Source organism: Squalius cephalus (genome assembly GCF_949319135.1).
Source record: "Squalius cephalus genome assembly, chromosome: 12".
Lineage (NCBI taxonomy): Eukaryota > Metazoa > Chordata > Actinopteri > Cypriniformes > Leuciscidae > Squalius > Squalius cephalus.
This window is the reverse complement of record NC_137133.1, coordinates 33,658,997-33,678,448: the sequence shown is the minus strand read 5'-3', so window position 1 is coordinate 33,678,448 and position 19,452 is coordinate 33,658,997. Positions and strand designations below refer to the sequence as shown.

The window sequence follows — 19,452 nt, the reverse complement described above, 5'->3', positions numbered from 1 at the left end:
GGTCTTGTGACCCCATGCAGTTCAGTGTGAAATGCCTCATTATGTTTCAAAACCCTGAATGCTTTATTGAAAATATGCATACATAACATTTCCTACACAACAATACAAAACAGTACAATCACTTTTGAAATAACACATTTAATGCAAATGGGATGCCCTTCGGACAGGAGCAGTTATCATGACGAAAACCTCTCGCACATCTGATTCACAGTCAAACATGAGAGCAACACACCTGCAGTTAGCTGGAAAAAAGAGACCCTCTTGCATATGGTTAGTAGAGTAACAATACTACCCCCATCATCATCATCATCATCATCATCAAATGCATTAATAGTATGTCTACTGCTGTAATGAGCAGGCTTGTTTTTAGTTCTTTAAAACAATGAGGAATAGCCAAAGAAAGTAACAAACTGCTCTCAGATCAGCTAAATCAACAGCAAAGACGTGTCACAGTGCACAAGCATCAGCCTGGTCCAAGCAGCAACCAATTATTGTTGAGATTTTATTCGATGTTTATTTGCTAATGGCACAAAATGGTCCTCAAGTAAACAGGCAAAATTCAATGAAAACCAAAACAGGCAGATGTTGCTGAGCAATGCGAAGATTTCACTGAAGCCATTCTATATCAAAATCCATTTTTACAAATCTTTAATAACTAAAATAGTCATTGGAACAATAGAATTGATCATGAATTGCTCTCAAACAATTGCTTTTATAACGAATTTCTCATAGCGCTTTAGCAGCGCCCAGCTTTTAAGATTCATAAAGTTGGCGAGGGTAAACCCTTAAAAATGTTTAATAAAGTGTTTGATCCAAGTTTAGAAAAGATTGTGAAATAATCTGGACATCCATTTAAACTTCCACCTGCGAGGCAAAGGCCGGGGCGTTTAGCACCATCTTATGACTGCGAAAAGCATATGTAGATGTTAATAACATTATGGTTAATGTAATAATATACATGTAAAAAAAAAAAAAAAAAAAAAATGCTAACAACGCTTAAATAAAAGATTTAAAAAAAAGAGGAGACAAATGATCTGGTTATAGTTTAATATAATGATACAGAGATAAAGTCAACCAAAAAAAAAATAAAAATAAAAATATTGTAAACCAAAAAAGTAACAAAAACTTCCATAAAAACAGGCAGAAAAGCATTTCTTTTCAAACATTTAATATCAGTCCATAGCAAATATTTATTTCTCTCCAAAAAGGGGGACTCAAATGCTCGATATTTGGTGTAAACAGCTCAGATCAGGGAATTTAATTGAACTAACGCACAGGCAGAGATGAAATGGTCGTGGATATGTAGTGCGGTCGGAGACGGTTTATTTTAATGCTGGTATGGCTGCTGCGAGAAACATTATATCTGGGGTCTCAGCTCAAATGTTGCTGCATAGGTCATTTAAACGCCACAAACTCCTCATCAGGAGCCGGATATCTGATTGACAGTTTGAGTGTCACAGTATCTTTTCTGTTTAAAGCTGTCGGCACGTTTTCACGCACGCTCTGAACGTGCATTTCGCTCTCAGAGTCACGTTTCCGATCAATTTTTCTAACTAATATGTCAAAGTCTCTCTCCTGAACGCCACCTCTAAGGTAAGTGGTGAAAACAAGGAACTTTGCTAATAGGTTTCTTTAAAAAAAAGAAAAAAAAGAAGATACAAAATGGTTCTCAAGTTTTTGTTCCACAGATGAAGGTCTCTGGGGCTTCGGTCAGATTCTGTTAAAATGATTAATACAGCTAAACAGGGGACACACTCACGCTGGTGAGAAAACAGTGCCACATGCGAACGTACACCAACTTCAGGCACATTTGAACACACACACACACACACGGCTGTGCTACAGGAGGGAGGCCGAAGCAGAATTTGAGTCCAACACTCAAACTCTCAGAGATCAGAACGTGACCTCTGACCCCTGCTGATGCGTGACGTGGGCCCGGTGGAAACAAATGCTTTTGTGTTCTGAAAGATAAAAAAACAAAAACAAAAAAACAGAAAAACTACAGCACTCCATCATCAACACTAAAAGCCCAAGCTGATCAACTGCTAAAGGAACAAAAGAGAATTGCTAGGACTAGGATTTCTTTTTAAAAAAAGTGTTGTGTCCTTTGCCGCTGGAGGATTGAGAGCGAGAGGAAAAACATTGAGTGTGAGTTTAAACACCCGGCCGAACCCTGGTCACCCACCCCGGCGCTCGAGCCTGATGGGCGGCATCTTGTCTTCAGGCCTAATGTAAGGGTTATAATGTGGGAACACGATGGGAAAGAGATCAGATCCGTGGTTCTCTCCGCTGCCTCCGGACTCCTGAAAGCGAGGCTCTGGATCTCTTTCGCGTTTGCACTCTTGTGTGTCGTTGTGGAGGAGGGCAATGCTGTAATCGTGTTTTTCTCTGGTGGACTTCGCATATTTCTTGTGATAAGAAGCCGTCTGTTCCAGGGCTGCCATCAACTGTCCATACTGTTGCAACTCTCTGAGAAAATGAGAGAGATTGACATGTGATTGCAACACTTTTACTCACCAAGGATGCGTTAAATGGATCATGTGACAGCAAAGACATTTATAATGTCACAAAAGATTTGGGTTTCAAATGAATGCTGTTCTTTTGAACTTTCGATTCATCAGAGAAAAAAATAAATATTAAGCAGCACAGCTGAATTCGACATCTATAATAATAATAATAATAATAATAATAATAATAATAATAATAATAATAATAATAATAATAATAAATGTTTCTTAAGCAGCAAATCATCATATTAGAATGATTTCTGAAGGATCAGTAATGATGCTGAAAATTCAGCTTTGCATTACAGGAATAAATTACATCTTAAAATATATTCACAGAGATCCACTCAACAGGCAAATTGAATAAATACATAAAATGTATTAAAAAAAATGTACATAAAACATATATATATAAAATAAAAAAATATCTATATTATTGTGAAATAATATTAAAATTTAAAATGACTTTATATATATATATATATATAAAAAACACTCATTTTAAATTATAATAATATTATTTCACAATATTACCAGTTTTACTGTATTTTTTCCCTAATAAATGCAGCCTTGGTGAATATATAAAATACGTTTTTTCAAAAAAAATTTAACGGTAGTGCATACACAGTTTACAACTTAAACATAATTACTTAAATTATTACATAATTATTTTATATTTAGTCCAGACCAGACCGGTTTTTAAAGTTAACAGACTGTACTAACAAAATTCTTGTTAAATTATGATTAACGGAAGTACTATTCATTGGTAAAAAAAGCTTCAGTCACAACACTATGGTTAAGAACCTGTTTGACTGACAGCATAATGGCTTTTGTAAGTCCCAGTCTTTAGAACAGCATTAGAAATACTGCTATAGTGACAAAACACTGTTTCTGTCCCTGTTCCAGAAAAGTTAGCTCATGCATTCATGACTCAGTCACTCGCAACGCACGTCCGGCAGCCTCAAATGAGATTACGTTGTAACAAAGTAGTTAAAAAAGGCCTTCAAAAATGCTTTAAGTCAACATAAAAAAAGATACAAATTCACAAAACCTATTGTACTTCAGTAACATAATGTCGTCATATATGTTGAGCATGTGAACGCAATGGCCAATCAGAGGCGTTTAAGAATCCATTCAACGGCACTCAAAATGCTAGAGGGAAATGCTGGTATCGTCACATTTTTTAACTTTCAGTACCGTGACTAATGACTGCTGCAATAAAAAGTAAAAGTTTTCAAAAACAATTTGAGAATTTTTTGAAAAATAACTTTTGATAATATAATAATGTTAAAATTGTTAAAAATTATATAGTAATAATAATAATAATAAAAACATTTTAACAAATAAAAAATTGACTGGATTGTGAAAAGTTGAGACAGGAAAAATACAAAAATTAAATGACAATATTTTTTTTATAACATGCTGAAACCAGGAATGTGTTACACAGTCAATCCTATTTATTTAAGAATGTTATTGAAACTCACATTTAATTAGATTATTGTTGTCTTTATTGTCAAGTATTATTGAGAGTGATAGTATTTTTTGCTTGTGCATCAACTAGGCTGAAACCTAAAGCAGGCATGTGATTGGCTAAGGACAAAAACTGGTGGCGGATCTATATGCAGGGATGCAAACACAAGTATGGTCAAAAAAGAGAGAGGTTATCGAAGCCCTCGCCCCGCGGCAAATATCCAGATACTTACATAACTGTGATGAATTTAATCCTTTGTAAGTGATCATTTTGCAGTGTAAGATTACAGTTAACACCTTTAAATATTACATAAATGTATTATTATGTATTTTTATTAAACTTAGTGAGTGTATAAATCAGCAGCAAAAAGTAATTCTTTAAAAAATCTGCACAGTAATTTTATCAAATCTAAACATGTTAATAAAAACAAATTACTATTAGTACTCTTATAAAATTCAATCAGGCAATCATACATTTCACAATTTTATATTTATATATGAATGTCAAGAATTCAGAAGTGTGTATATTTATATAGCCTACACTACACTACACAGAAATAACATACAATTAAATTATGCTTATTTTAAATGTATTGTGCAGGCTAGGTATACAAAAATATAGGCTTTCAATAATCTTTCAGTGCGCAAAACCATGATAATATGACACGCTTCAAAACAGAGCGCACAAAGCGCGTATGCGCATCGCGGGCGCAGAATGATGTGCTCAAAGCAACATGGAGTCACAGTGTGCAGCGCTGCGCATTTAAAAGTTCACGGCACAAAGCGAAGAAATGTCGAGCGCACAAATCCTAGTGTCTATCTGTCCAACAGTTTATTGATCATTTGTTTCTTCACAGTTTTAAATTCCAGTTATTGTGCGTTTGATGCCGATTTAGTCCTTGTGATGTGTGATCTAACAGGCACACGGTAGCGAGTCGCTTAAAAACAGCAACAAACTCCAACAAAATAAAGTCATTTTATGCAAATCCACAGCCTTTTCTCTACAGATCAAGCATTATAATGTGAATATCATATTGGAGAGAGTTTTACCGTGCTTGTATGCTGCTGTAACCGGACGAGGCGCGCGCGCTGTTTGAATACTGAATGGAGAATGATTGACAGCCGCAGAGGAGGGAAAACGAGTTTTCGTAAACTTTAATGATGTAAATAGACTTCTGTCCCTCACATTAAGCTATGAAATAGGCTTCAGATGAATTTGTCACCCAAACTGACGTGAAAAAAGCGGGAGGTGCCGAAAAGCCGAAAAAGGAAGGAAAAATGCATCTCTTTGCCATCTGTAACCATGGTGACGTGCCGCCCGGTGTGGCCCTGTTGCGCGGGGACGGCGATTGCGGTTCCGTCCCGGGTTACCATGGTGACGGCTGTGAGAAACCCCCCCCCCAAATCTGTGTTTTTTTTTTGGTTTTTTTTACAGATCTGCATGATTCACATAGGTCACATTTTCAGGTCGGAAAATCCGGAATTCCAGATTAATCCGGAAAAATCACATCCCTGCTAAAGGTGAAGAATGTGAAGAATCGAAGCTCTAACTAGCAGTGTAATTACACTTGCTATATATTCTGTGACTGGATAGCATGTCTGTACCATTGAGGCCGTCCAGCTCTTGTGCGTCCAGGAAGGGTGCGGGTCCCCAGATTCGGACTGTGCCGTCATCAGAAGCGCTGGCCATAAGACTGGGAATGCACGGGTTCCAGCTGACACAGTTCACTGTGCGTGTGTGTCCCGTCAACTCCACGATCGGCAGCTCACTGCGCTTGTGCCAAATATATACCTTATGATCTGAGAGATAGAGAGAGATTGAGTGACACTCATTAAAAATACACCCCGAGCAAAGAAGCTGAGGAAGAAACTCAGTTACCTTCACTGCCGCTAGCGATGAAGTCCTCGTTGTGTCCACCGAAGCAGGAGTGAATGGTATAGAAACCCTGTGACACACCCTGAAACTTCCTGACCAACACACGGTCCTGTAGGTCCCAGAGATGAACGCCCTGAGACAAACACACACATGGTTTGGTTAGGACACAGTGTGAGACACATTCGCTTATAAACACTGAACATTAGTAAAACATCACAATATGAAGATATAAAGATAACATTACTGCAATACAATTTAAAGCAATATTCTCAAATAATTTGAAAATTACTTAAACTATTATTTAAAAATAACTACTATAAAAAAAACTATCATTAAATTATTTTAAGAATAATTAATAATCTTTAACAATTATTAAATTATAAAGAAAATAAGGATAACATCGCTGCATTAAAATAAAATATTCTCGAAAATAAAAATATATTTTTTATAAATTATCAATAATTTAAAAGCTAATAAGCATTCAAATTAATTTAAAGGTAGTAAACATAAGCAAGTATTGCAGCAATAAAATAATATCTTCAAAATGAATGAAAATCAACTTGAAAATGAATGAATAAAAATAATCGTAAAAATATTTTTGATTATTATAATATTTAATAATAATTATTAATGAACTACTATTCTTTTATTGCTAAAAACATGAATTAAAACAAAGTAAACGAATGAACCTAAGTTCTAGACCCATATGCTTACCTGAGTTGCAACATTTAACAAAGCTAATCTTCCATTCTTTGAAACAGTGAAAGACATTATAGGATGATCCTCCTGAACTCTAGAGTAGAAACAAATAGAGAAGTGAAAGGTCAGACAGTTTCCAAACCTCAGAACCATCTGAAAAATGAACAGCTGCTAACATGTTTCTGTCTGTTAGGTCCTCGAAACTGTATCCCCGGATCCGCTGGTGCGTGTCAGAGGCGAGAACAGTCCGGCCGTCGTTCATACACCAGAGGCACTGCACACGCACGCCTTCCCACGACTCCAACAGGTTTCCGTCAAGATCCTGTCCAAGCACAACCAACAAATCAACAAGTCAATTCACCTTTATTCATGTAGTGCTTAATACAAAGCTGCTAAAATTGTTTTAAAGGGGTGGTTGATTATGATGTCACTTTTCTAACTTCAGTTAGTGTGTAATGTTGCTGTTTGAGCATAAACAACATCTGCAAAGTTACAACGCTCAAAGTTCAAAGCAAAGGGAGATATTTTCTTTTACAGAAATCGCTTTTTAAGGACTACAACAAACGGCTGGTATGGACTACAATGAGCTTCTTCATGACAGAATATGGTAATCAATGATTAGAAGAGAGTTAACTACATATCAGCTACATAAATTCATTCAATTTTCAGTGCATGTGACTGTGAGGTAATCTAAGCTGCTTAGAATGAGCTCTTGTAGCTCCGCCCCCTGTGCTGAGAGCAGCAGCTCATTTGCATTTAAAGGAACAAACACAAAAACAGCACGTTTTTGCTCACCCTCAAAAAGGGTCAATTTTAACATGCTGTAAAAACTTATCTGTGGGGTATTTTGAGCTAAAACTTCACACACACACTTCACACTTATTTTACATCTTGTGAAAAGGGCATTATAGGACCCCTTTAAAGCAGCTTCACAGTAATAAACAGGAAAATAACAATCAATAATGCAAACTACAAGTGTGAGACAAAATTCTAATTCTGCTGTAAAGAAGCTCTAAAAAGACAATAGTGTCATTATTCAGCTCAAGTCAGTTCAGTTCAATAACTGTAAAGTCCATCATTACTAAGCTAAAGAGAAGCCTGTCAAATCCTGACAATCAAACCCCCTCAAGTCCATTTTGAACTTACACATTGGTAAAACTGCCCTCTCTGTCCTCCTGTAACGAAGCGCTTGGCGTCGGGGTTCCAGGCGACACTGGTCAGGCTGTCCTCATGAGACTGACTCATCTTTGTCCGCAGTTCTCCTGTCTGATCACCAGGTGGAAGAAGAGAGTCATAGGTCAGAGTTGAGCTAAAATGAAAGTCTTTAAGCTGCGTTCAAAATTGAATACTTCAGAATTCTATATAGTATATACGAAAAACAGTACGCCAACAGAGTAGTATGTCCGAATACATAGTATTCGAAAAACAGTAGGCGAAAAGTCCCCGGATGACCTACTCCTTCCGGTGAGATCCTGAAGTGTGCATATGATGGACACTATACTATCCCATGAGGCCACGGGAGAGGATTTATGAATAGAGGTGAAGCGACGCTACTGACGCTGACATGATAATGACAACATGGCGGATGTAGTACGTCTGGATTACATTCGTACATGTATAGATATATAGAACGTACTTTTTTTTAAGTTCAAATTCAAAAGTAGTGCCTACTCAAACAGTATGTAAATATTAAATAGTATTAATATTTATTATTCTATTGTAAAACATCTCCGTCCTTCGGATGAGACGTTAAACCGAGGTCCTGACTCTCTGTGGTCATTAAAAATCCCAGGATGTCCTTCGAAAAAGAGTAGGGGTGTAACCCCGGCATCCTGGCCAAATTTGCCCCTTGGCCTCTGTCCATCATGGCCTCCTAATCATCCCCATACACTGATTGGCTTCATCACTGTCTCCTCTCCACCAGTAAGCTGGTGTGTGGTGGGCGTTCTGGCGCAATATGGCTGCCGTCGCATCATCCAAGTGGATGCTGCACATTGGTGGTGGTTGAGGAGATTCCCCCATCTATGTAAAGCGCTTTGAGGTCTCAGAAAAAGCGCTATATAAATGTAACAAATTATTATTATTATTATTATCTCAATCTAATTTTAAAGATAGTAAATAAATCACTGCTGCAATAAAATTTAACAGTATTTTCAAAAATAATTGAGAAGTAAATTAATGAATTTGAAAAATCTTTAATAATTTGAATAATTATCAATACTCAATTTTTTTATTTAATTATAAAACAAAAAATGTAGCAAATTTAAGGATAATATTGCTACGTTCAAATAGTACTTTCATATTAATTAGATTTTTTTTAAATGATTGAATTTGAAAAAATTACAAAAAGTATGAATAGTTTTAAATGACTATAATATATAATGATCATTATATTATTTAATTTTATATTTTCATAATTATTATTAATAAACTACAGCAAAAAAAAAAAGAACATCTTTTTTGATTTAGGATATTGTAGTAATGACATAACATGTCAAACATACGTTTTCTCTTTTTTACTTCCAACAAAAGAAACTTTTTGCAATAAATTGAAGAGCAAAGGTTGTGTATTACACACCTAATCAATGCTTTTTCTATGTATTTTATCATTTTCAAGTAGCCAGAGAATGATGGAAAGTGCCAAATAAACCTTTAGCCTCAAATGTGGCTGAATGATCCTATCATGCTTTATAACAATTCTACATCAGTAAACAAAACGATCACAAACAAACTAGTAATCCACATCCACCAGTAAAATTCATAATACAATCAATTAATAAAATAAAAATACTGAGCCAAAAGAAAATCTTCATGTCATCGTCATCTTGTAAATGCAACAATGACTTGAAGGTAGCATTAGATCAGCCCAGATTTAGATTTGCATATTCTGGCAAATCAGAATCCAATAAGATGTGCACTGCGTTTACCTGAACGTTCCACAGCCAGAGCTCAGAGCAGTCGTCTGGACCGCAGGCGATCAGGTAAACGTCATCAGGACTCCAGGCAAGATACGACACACCGTACGCGTGACCCTCCAGAGTCCGTAAGAGCTTCAGTTGATGCGAGTCCTGTGTGTGAGAGTGGATATTTATACCACACCATCCCACTTCAAACAGAGCTATTCAAGATGTCAACTCTCACTGAAAAAGTTTGACTCCCGAGATGCTCAAATGTTTCGTTGCATGTCCACGTGAAAGACGTCCTCACTCACCGGCTCCACCTGCCAGATGATCACGGTTGTGTCCTTCGAGCCGGTGGCGAGTTTAGTGCCATCGTTGGAGAACTTGCAGAACCAGACTTCATTGCAATGCTCTGTGAGGATCTGCTGTGTGTAACAGGGAAACTGTTTCCTGCAAACACAAACACGGAGATGTTGAAATCGTTGAGAGCGGAGGAGGGTGTGTGTGTGTGTGTGTGTGTGTTGCGTTCGAATGTGTAAACGCAGCACACCTGGTGCAGACATGATCCAGCAGTAAGGACACAGAGTCCAGACTGGAGTCCAGTTTGGTGTTGTGATAAAGGCAGCGATCTCTCTGCATCTCCACAGCCTGTCTGAGCAGCGTCTGCAGCCGCCGAGGAGGCAACATCACAGAGGGGGGCAGGTACGCTAAATGATACACACAAACACATGAGTAGAATTAAGATAGATTATATGAAGTTAATAGAAAACAGTGAAATATTGTGGGGGTTGTACTTGTTTACTAGGTTATACGCTGAAGACAAAAATACCCTCAAATATGAGCTAAATCTGACAAAATTTCCATTTTTTTTTTCATTCTAAAAGTTCAAAATCATTAAAGATGTGGTATAATGCCCTTTTCACAAGATGTAAAGTAAGTCTTTGATGTCCCCAGAGTGTGTATGTGAAGTTTTAGCTCAAAATACCCCACAGATATTTTTATATAGCATGTTAAAGTTGTCACTTTTTGAGGGTGAGCAAAAACGCACCATTTTGTGTCTGTTCCTTTAAATGCAAATGAGCTGCTGCTCCCGGCACAGGGGGCGGAGCTTCAACAGCTTGTGTCATTTTACCTCACACAGACATGCACTGGAAATTTCAAATTTTTTTAACCTTTTATGTTCAAACCGAAGTCAGAATGATGGAGAGACTCAAGAAGAAGTGACAACATGTAGACAACATTTCTGAATGGTTAGTTGGTGAATTTATGTAGCTTATGTGTAGTTATCTTCTAGTCATTGATTAGCATATTCTGTCATGATAATCTATAAATCGCGGTCCTGGGGGCGGGTTTATGTAAATTGTAGGGTTGGTGATGTCACTAACCCGGGAGGAATGTTGTGTAGTCTCTACCAGCCGTTTGTTGTAGTCCTTGAAAAGCAAATATCTCCCTTTGCTTTGAACTTTGAGCGTTGTAACTTTGCAGATGTTGTTTATGCTCAAACAGCAACATTACACACTAACAAAAGTTAGAAAAGTGAAATCATATTCAACCACCCCTTTAAAAAAAATCTTAATTCTAATAAGATTTATATTTATTATACACAGAAATAATAGAAGTCTTATAAAAAAAAAAAAATAAAAAAAAATTATTATACAAATAGAATATCCATTTAAAATTACAATATAAATAATATAAAAACATTATTTTTGCAATCACTTAAAGTAGTGATTTTCCAGGTGGGCCGTGAGATAACTTAAAATAATTTCTATATATTAGTATAATTCATATAATGTAATTAACATAGCACCAGCTCTCTCGTACGTATACTGTGAGTGTCTCGGATTTGGAGCAGCCCAAGCTGTTTCTTATTGCGTTCTGTGAAATGACTCAAAACACCCAACCGCTTCATGAACATGGGATACGCAAACTACATCTCTCAGCTGGATAAAGAAAAAGGGCGAGTCTGTTATTATTGATGCACAGACATCATTTGTGTATGTGCGTTAAGTACACATCGGCATCAGACGCTCCAAACAAACACAATTGCTTGATCTGACAGAGGAACTGTTCACTGATGACATCGACCTGGCTTCAGATTGCACATCCTCTTATTATATATTGCCAACTGTACTATCAAGATTATCCTGAACGGATTTTTTTGGACTATAAAGTTAAGAATGAAATGGTCTCTGCTTCACTCCAATTGTCACGTTTTCTGTCACCATTTGACATTTTTCTCCTCAAAAGCTGAAACGATTGTTTATTCAACACGCATTTTTACCGTGACTGTCCAAAGCATGTGAATATGAAGCACGCATTTGCTTGTCAGCAGCTAAGCATCTGCCATAACACCATATCGTTTAAAAGCGGGGTTTTAAAATGATGATTACCCGGGGTTAGGCGCAGTGTGAAAAGCCCTCAGGAGACTATGGTAGGTCCTCACATATATATATCTCTGTAAATGTGTGTGTTTGTACACTCACCCTGGAGCTTGTCCAGTAATCTACAACGTGATCCAGCGCCTTTTCCCTCCCATTCCGCCTTTGCCTTCAGATCCTCAGCATGGCTGCACATCAGATACCTTAAAAACACACAGCAAATCAGAGTGAGCCATCGACACAGATCACAGTGATTTTCATAGTACAAGATCTATAAAGAGCTCAATAGTAATACATTTGAGCAATTAGGGCTAAAGGAATTTCCCTTGCAGTGATTTTGAGTGGCTAATTGTCACAATTTTTAAAATTATTTATTTTTGCTATATAAATAAGTGTTACAATGTGGTCAACAGGCACGAAGATGGGGATTCAAAAACAAAACAGGCTTTATTAATAAATGAATGAACACGCAGGAGAATAATGCAAACAATGCATAAACGAGAACTGAACAAGAACAACTGAAACAGGGCTATATAAACAGGTGTAGGAAAGTAAACTAGACATGTGTGAAACTAATATGTAACTAAATAAACAAATAAGGACATAATCAGTAACCAATGAAACCGAAACTAAACAGAGCGGGGAAACAGGAACTAAAGGAAACAGAATGTCAAAATATTGTTCCACATAACAGAACATAAACCTGACAATAAGCTTGTTGTACTATTGTTTGTATAGCGTACAGTTATTTCCAATCCTCAAATCTGACTAGACGAGAGGCTGAGAGACTGTTGATATTTCCCAATAGTATCCAGTATCAGACCAGTGCTGACGACATTCATGGGAAATACCCTTAAATGTTGACAGGATGCTCCAGCAAATATTTCACTTTTCTATTCGGACATGGCAAACCTTTTTTTTTCCATGAATATATGACTTGCCCTGAAGAAGTATAGACACAGGTAATTGCACGTGCTCATTCTCTCTCTCTCTCTCTCTCTCTCTGTTTAGACTTGTTTAGTGCAAATCAACAGAGCCTCTGTACAAATCACAATTGTACACGGAGTCTTAAGAACAAAAGAGCCAGTTGGCGGAAAAGATGTGTTATCATTATTAACATTCATTACACATGCATGAAGTGTAAAACAAGAACGGCATAGCCTTATGGAAAAAAACAAGAAAACACGTGAACATCGCGGTTGTGGCGATTACTTCCATTCCTCTGTGGTTGGCTTGTACGTATCATGGTATTACGATATTGTGGTTACCGCGACAGCCATATTAGCAATAACAAATAAACCCTTTAAGACAGAGAAATTGTTTATTATTAACAATGGCAAGTATGTTAATGTGTCATGTTTAGTACCCGCTGAGCACGTGGATTCGATCAGTGTTGTATTTGAGTGGAGTCAACTCTCCTCTCAACACTTGCAGAGCTTCCAGAACTTTTCCATCCTCCAAATACTCCAGATACTTCTGCTGTAATAGCAGAAACTTCATCCGCTAGAACGAAAGGGAGAAAGACTCACTTCAGTGACCCAATCATTTATCATACACATGGCAGAATAGTCCACTTTACATTCAAACAACAGTCAGAACTAATATGGAGACACAACAAAAGACATGGTTACAACTAAAATGGCACAAATAAACCTGAGCCCCCTTTGAAGGACACAGCCATTGTGAATGCAAAGAGCACTAGGTTCTTGTTCAGTTGTTTCAGTTATAAAGATTAGAGTTTAGTTCTTTGAAGTGGAAACACCCTGAGATCGGGTCAGGTCAACAATCTCAAATCTGTGCAGCAAGAAACCAGAAATGACCACTAATAAATATTTACAGAACAGGAGACTCACTGAACTGCATCAATAAGCTCATGTTTTACCTGACAAACAACAATCCTTCAGACATAGAAGATGTAGTTGACATTGACATTGACACTCATTTACATGTAAAGAGAAAGAACATTGTATGAATAATTAACTTGTTAGCGGCTCTTCATCACCAACCCGAAACTAAACACTGTGTGTGAAACAAAATCAATCATAATAAATAAATCTCATTTCTTATGGTTGTTTGTATCAGTATTTATTGATATACTGCTATTCTGAATGCTGTTTACTCAAAATAAATGTATTTTTGCCATAAGCTACTTGAGGCAAAAGAAGTTAGAATAAACTTTAACAGGATAAACTGAAATTCACTGTTTCAACAACTTCTGCTCACAAATTTGAAGGCTGCTACTGGATCACTGAATGTAAACATCATATTATGCAACTATGCATTACTTTACAAAGAGCTTCCGACCTACTAGCTACGTTCTGCCTCAAGAATATTTGGTGCAACCAAACTTAATACAGTTACAAACTAGCCAGTACTTACTAAGCCTTAAGCGTGGGCTTGACGTTCCACTTTAAGAAAGAACTTATGACAACCCTATCCAGAATGATTACTACAACACTTGTTCCAGATGACGCTTCGGAAGCTTTCAGCATTAAGAGTGCATGTGGCCGGGTCTGGTGGTCTTACCACAATAGCGTTGGGTGAATGCATCAATGCTTTTAGCTCATTGAGGTCGTTTTCAGCCTGTGTCACAGAAAGAAACAGAAGCATCAGTTCAGCATTTTGTGGAAAAATACCATCAACCATAGTAGTCACACCACATAGATTTTACTTTAAAACCTTCAAGCTTAGTAACAAAATAAGTCAAGTGAAAACTCAAAATGGTTTGAATGAAATATAATAGCCCCAAAAACACTTTATTCATACTTCAGTTCTCTGAATGTCTTTGCACTAGTGTAGTGCTTTTTAAAGAAAGATTAAAAATTAAACTTTAAACAAAAACTGATCAAAATGTGCACTTTTTTTTTTAAAAGAGCAGCATTTTCTGCACAAATTCCATTTATAAGATGAAAAGAAGCATTAGGTGTTTGTAAAGTTGCCTGTATAAATAGAAAGGAAACTAGTAAAGAATTAGATGGAAAAATAGGATTCATCTTTTCCACTGTTAGTTCAGAAGACAAACAAAAGAAATCCCCAAATCCACAGAAGTGACTGAAACAGTTCCTCATGCCAGGAGCACAATTTCTACATAGTTTGTTTTATCCCACCACAAACTCTCAAAAAGTCAGCATGATTATTGTTTCTGCCTGATATCTTAGAAAATCTTGGTTTCAATGGTCCAAACCCACATCCAAACTTTCCTAAAATCAGGTGAGAGATGATCAAATAAACCTACTCCTCCTTCCTGTACAAAATACAGCATATCTGGATTGTTTTTATTTTTAAACTACACCGCAGACAAATATATGAATCTACTTTTCAAACGACCCCAGACTTTTCTTTCAGTTTGGTCATGAGGTGTAAAGGAAAGGGAAAGACCTGCAATCATGTACTTAAAAAAATCATACCTGTGGTTAGAGAAAGAATAGCTGAATTCACCATGGAGTCAAAACCAAAACTCTATGCATGCAAAACCACATAAATCAGAAAGAATTAAGGTCTCTTTTGAAGGACCTTTCACAGCTCCCTCATATACATATTTACATGACCTTTGACCAGACGTTCACCCATCAGTCAGCATGTCAGACCTTAATAAACATGACGCATTCTACGCCAATAATGTGAATTTTCCAAGTGAAACAAGATATTGAAGATAATGAGGAAAAAGGAGTCACTTTATCCACTGGGAACTGACTGGATTGGTTGTTTTTTGTTTTTTAATTTAGCACCACAGCTACCATGGATATATTCATGATGAGAGACAAGTGGGGAAAATAGAAAAAGTACAACAAATCAACAAAATATAATAAAAAAGTTTATTTAAAATGTAAAGTTTATCTTTGATTTAAAAAAAAAAACAAAAAAAAAAAAAACTAAATCTGGTCTCACTTCATTAAACATAAGAATTCAAAAGTCAAAAGTAAAAGACTAGTTATCAGGGTTTCCCAGACACATTTCCCATTTAACAAAATCCATACTCAAATTTCCAGAATTTTTCAGATCAAATTTAGCATAAATGGTTCATACAGCATTATTTTTGGTATATAGTACAGTCATCTGTAAATATTTGTATTTTCTCTGCTTTATAAGCTTCATGTGTTCACCTCTGACACATCAGTTTGATACTTGTAAATGTGGTTTGATGCTGCACGATCACCAAACAGCACAGTCTGATTCAAGACGATCCTTTGCTCCTTTATCAGTGTCTGGTTCGAGTTTCACGCACACATTCATTTAGTGAAGTTCAAAAAAGACTCGCTCATGGTAAAGACACGTTTTGCATAATGAAACTGTGCACTCAGTCGTGTTCAACAATCACTAAACTTTTGCCATGAAAACTCTCTTGTATGATAAGATTCATTTTTAGAAAATCTTAATTTTATATTTTAGAAACTTGAATAGAAACACAAATATTTTCCATACTGTTTTCTTTTTTCCATACTTATCCAGACCAGGAAATTACTCTGATTCAAATTCCATTCTTTTGCAAACTGCGTAGGAACCCTGTATTATTATGAAAGATTAAAAATATAAACATATTATCTAATTTAACATGCACTGATGCATCATGCAAAGTAAAAGCACGGAATGCAATTAAGAATGCATTGAGAAAGTACATGGGGTAAAACTTTGATAACCACAATAACAGTGACTATCTTTCCTGACAACTTTGAATCTAAACCATGAAAATGACATAATCCCCCAGTTTCATTGCATGATTAAATGCATGTTTGAGCTGTTTTAACTAAAAGCAACTTGCACAAGCATATCTTAAAATACACGCTATACATAACCTGCATGTATTCACCTCTAACGCATCAGTTTGATACTGTAAATGTGGCTTTGTTGTGCCATTGTTTTGTCTCAAGGCACATTTATAAAAGCTACTTAAATGTCCTAATTGAACTAAGGCTTAAAGGGATAGTTCACTTTGAAATTAAATTTTGGTATGTTTACCTCAAGGGCATCCAAGATGTAGGTGTCTTTGTTTCCACAGTAGTTTCAATTTTGATATTTTTAAGTCAAACTGTTCTTGTCTGTCAGTCATATAATGCAGGTCTATGGTCACTGTCTCAAAGAGCATGCACAGAGAAGTCCAAATCAAACAATTCCCCATCGTAAGTACACATTGATGGCCTAAGACACGAAACGAGCAGTTTGTGTGAGAAAACGAACAGTATTTATATTGTTTTTACCTCTTGTACTTTCCGGCGCTTGCGCAGACTAAGCCAGAACGCGCGCACACATCACACACCAGGATGCGCGCGCGCCCTCAGATCACTTGGACGTGGTTGTGTTATAAGAGGCAAAAACGATATAAATACTGTTCGTTTTCTCACACAAACCGCTCATTTCGTGTCTTAGGCCATCAATGTGTACTTACGATGGGGAATTGTTTAATTTGGACTTCTCTGTGCATGCTCTTTCAGATAGTGACCATAGACCTGCATTATAGGACTGACAGACAAGAACGGTTTGACCTAAAAATATCAAAATTGAAACTACTGTGGAAACAAAGACACATCTTGGATGCCCTTGAGGTAAGCTAAAACATACCAAAATTGAATTTCAAAGTGAACTATCCCTTTAATCTAAGCCCAGTCTATGAAACCAGGCCTAAATATGTCATGTGGAATAAGCTCACCTTGTCCCATTCCCCTTCCATGACGTGGTTCCGAAACTTCGTGGCTGACGGATGCTCCAATCGACAGCCAGATTCCTGCATCAACAAATCCACCGTCTGACTAAAAGAGAGACAGATAAACACATCACTCATTTATTACACCTTTATCAAATACCATAACTAAAGCTTCACTATTTCTATTTGCCATCTTTGAGAAAAACAAAAGCTAGTTGTTCAAGTACTGTTGCCATCTGAAGTTAAAAGGCCAACTATTTTAACAACTTAATGAAGGATGGCACTCAATGAATTTGTGTCTCTAACACTGATTATTATGTATTAACGGTTTCATAAAAGCAATAAGACACTGAGGCCCTGCTACATAATGAAAATAATCATTTCTGAAGGGGTTCTGGGTGATTTTGTGTGCGATTACCTGCGGCACTCGGCCACATCACAGTTATTATCAGAACAGCAGCACTCTTACGTGTGTCATATTGCTTTAATACAGTCATAGTCATCCTCAGTTATTCACTCCTTTTTATTTACATATATTTTTAGGTTAACAAAGACAGAAAACCCAACAGACAAGCTGAAACATGATGATGCAGTAAATAGGTCGTTACAGGTGAAGGTTTCTAGAACAGAGTGAAAGTGTTTTGAATGCAGGGTCCCACAGAATGACGTCATGCTATGATTACAAAAGAGAGAGAGTGTGTGTGAGGGGGGATGGGAAGGATGTTTGCAGTTTTCTTGTTGTTTTCGGCTCATCTTGTAGTCTAGTTCTTGGATGTGTGTGCTCAAGCACAGTGATCTGGATTGTGACTGTTCAGAATTCATGTTTGAGGTTTGAATCTGAATGGCAGCTGATGGATTTAGCAGATCTTCACTAAAATTAGATTCAGCTTCTTTCTAATGTAAACCAGCTGCTGCTACACACACACACACATTCCACAGCCGCCATTAAAACGCAAAAACACACAGAGGATGTCATCCTGATTTGATGTAGCATAAACACGCATATATCATGTATTAAAAGAAATATGCTGATTTTAATTAATTCATCTTAACATTTGACACCACTAAAGCAAAAATACGCTTTAGGGCCCCGAGAAATACATGACACACACACACACACACAGCTGTCATCTGTGATCGCACCTCTCTTTGTTTGTATCTGTCTGACATTCTGGTTGAATTATAGATATTTGTATATTAATTTGTCGGGGTATAAAGGTTGTGATTGTCATTAAACACGGCATTAAAAGATCGACGTCGCTCGCTTCGTTGATCACATAACGGCTGCGGTCTAGTTGAGTCGCGCGCTCGACCTGTCAAACCGGGTTTTACCAGAACCGACTCGGTCCGGTTGTGCTCCTCATTACCGCAACACTTACTTCAGCCCTAACCCGTGCAGATGCTGTCCGATGAGGCGGATCACATCCTCCTCCGATTGAGACAGGCGCTTTTTCTTCTTCAAGGAACCCGAACTCGTCCCGGAGGCCCCCGAAGCCGAGCCCGCGTTGCTCTGGAGGCCGTTGGCATCTCCGTTCGTTGTGCTGGCTGGGTGGTTTTGCTCCTGTCCAGTCCCGTTCGACTGCATGTTAGTGCCGGTTCGGCTGAGATGGGTCGCTAATGGCAGGCCCGCTGAAGCCCCGGGCTCTCCTACTCCCTCCGCCGCCGAGGCTCGGTGCTTCTTCCGCGGGGGCGGCGACGCTCCGCCGGTGTCCGAGTCGGAGGAGGAGGAAGCGGAGGCCAGAGTTTCCTCACCGAGAGCGGCCGTGGTTAGAAGCCGGTGAAGCCCGGGGGAGGGGAAAGAGGCGTCGGGCTCCCGCGGTCCAGTGCGCGTTTCGTACGAGGGTCGTTCGTGTTGTTGTTGTTTCTCTCCAAACAGCTGCAGATCTAATGGCGTCCAGACGCACTGACGTCACCGGACATTCCCCTGCTGCCTCACTTCCGGACGGCGCTCCAACCAAAAGGGGGCGCGCAGAGAAACTTAGCA

The 19,452-nt window shown here is 37.7% G+C and overlaps 1 protein-coding gene across 1 annotated transcript; it reads right to left on the bottom strand.

Annotated features, from left to right (window-relative positions):
* Positions 1-1,032: 1,032 nt before the first annotated feature.
* Positions 1,033-19,407, bottom strand: wdr26b (WD repeat domain 26b). The gene is made up of 14 exons (XM_079888585.1): positions 18,848-19,407; positions 17,475-17,574; positions 14,357-14,413; positions 13,197-13,333; positions 11,936-12,033; positions 10,000-10,156; positions 9,761-9,899; positions 9,477-9,617; positions 7,696-7,815; positions 6,726-6,871; positions 6,565-6,643; positions 5,854-5,983; positions 5,580-5,774; positions 1,033-2,469 (listed from the first exon to the last, which is right to left on the bottom strand). The coding sequence occupies exons 1-14, from the start codon at positions 19,051-19,053 to the stop codon at positions 2,444-2,446; spliced, it is 1,731 nt and encodes a 576-aa protein (XP_079744711.1). The 5' UTR covers positions 19,054-19,407; the 3' UTR covers positions 1,033-2,443.
* Positions 19,408-19,452: the final 45 nt, after the last annotated feature.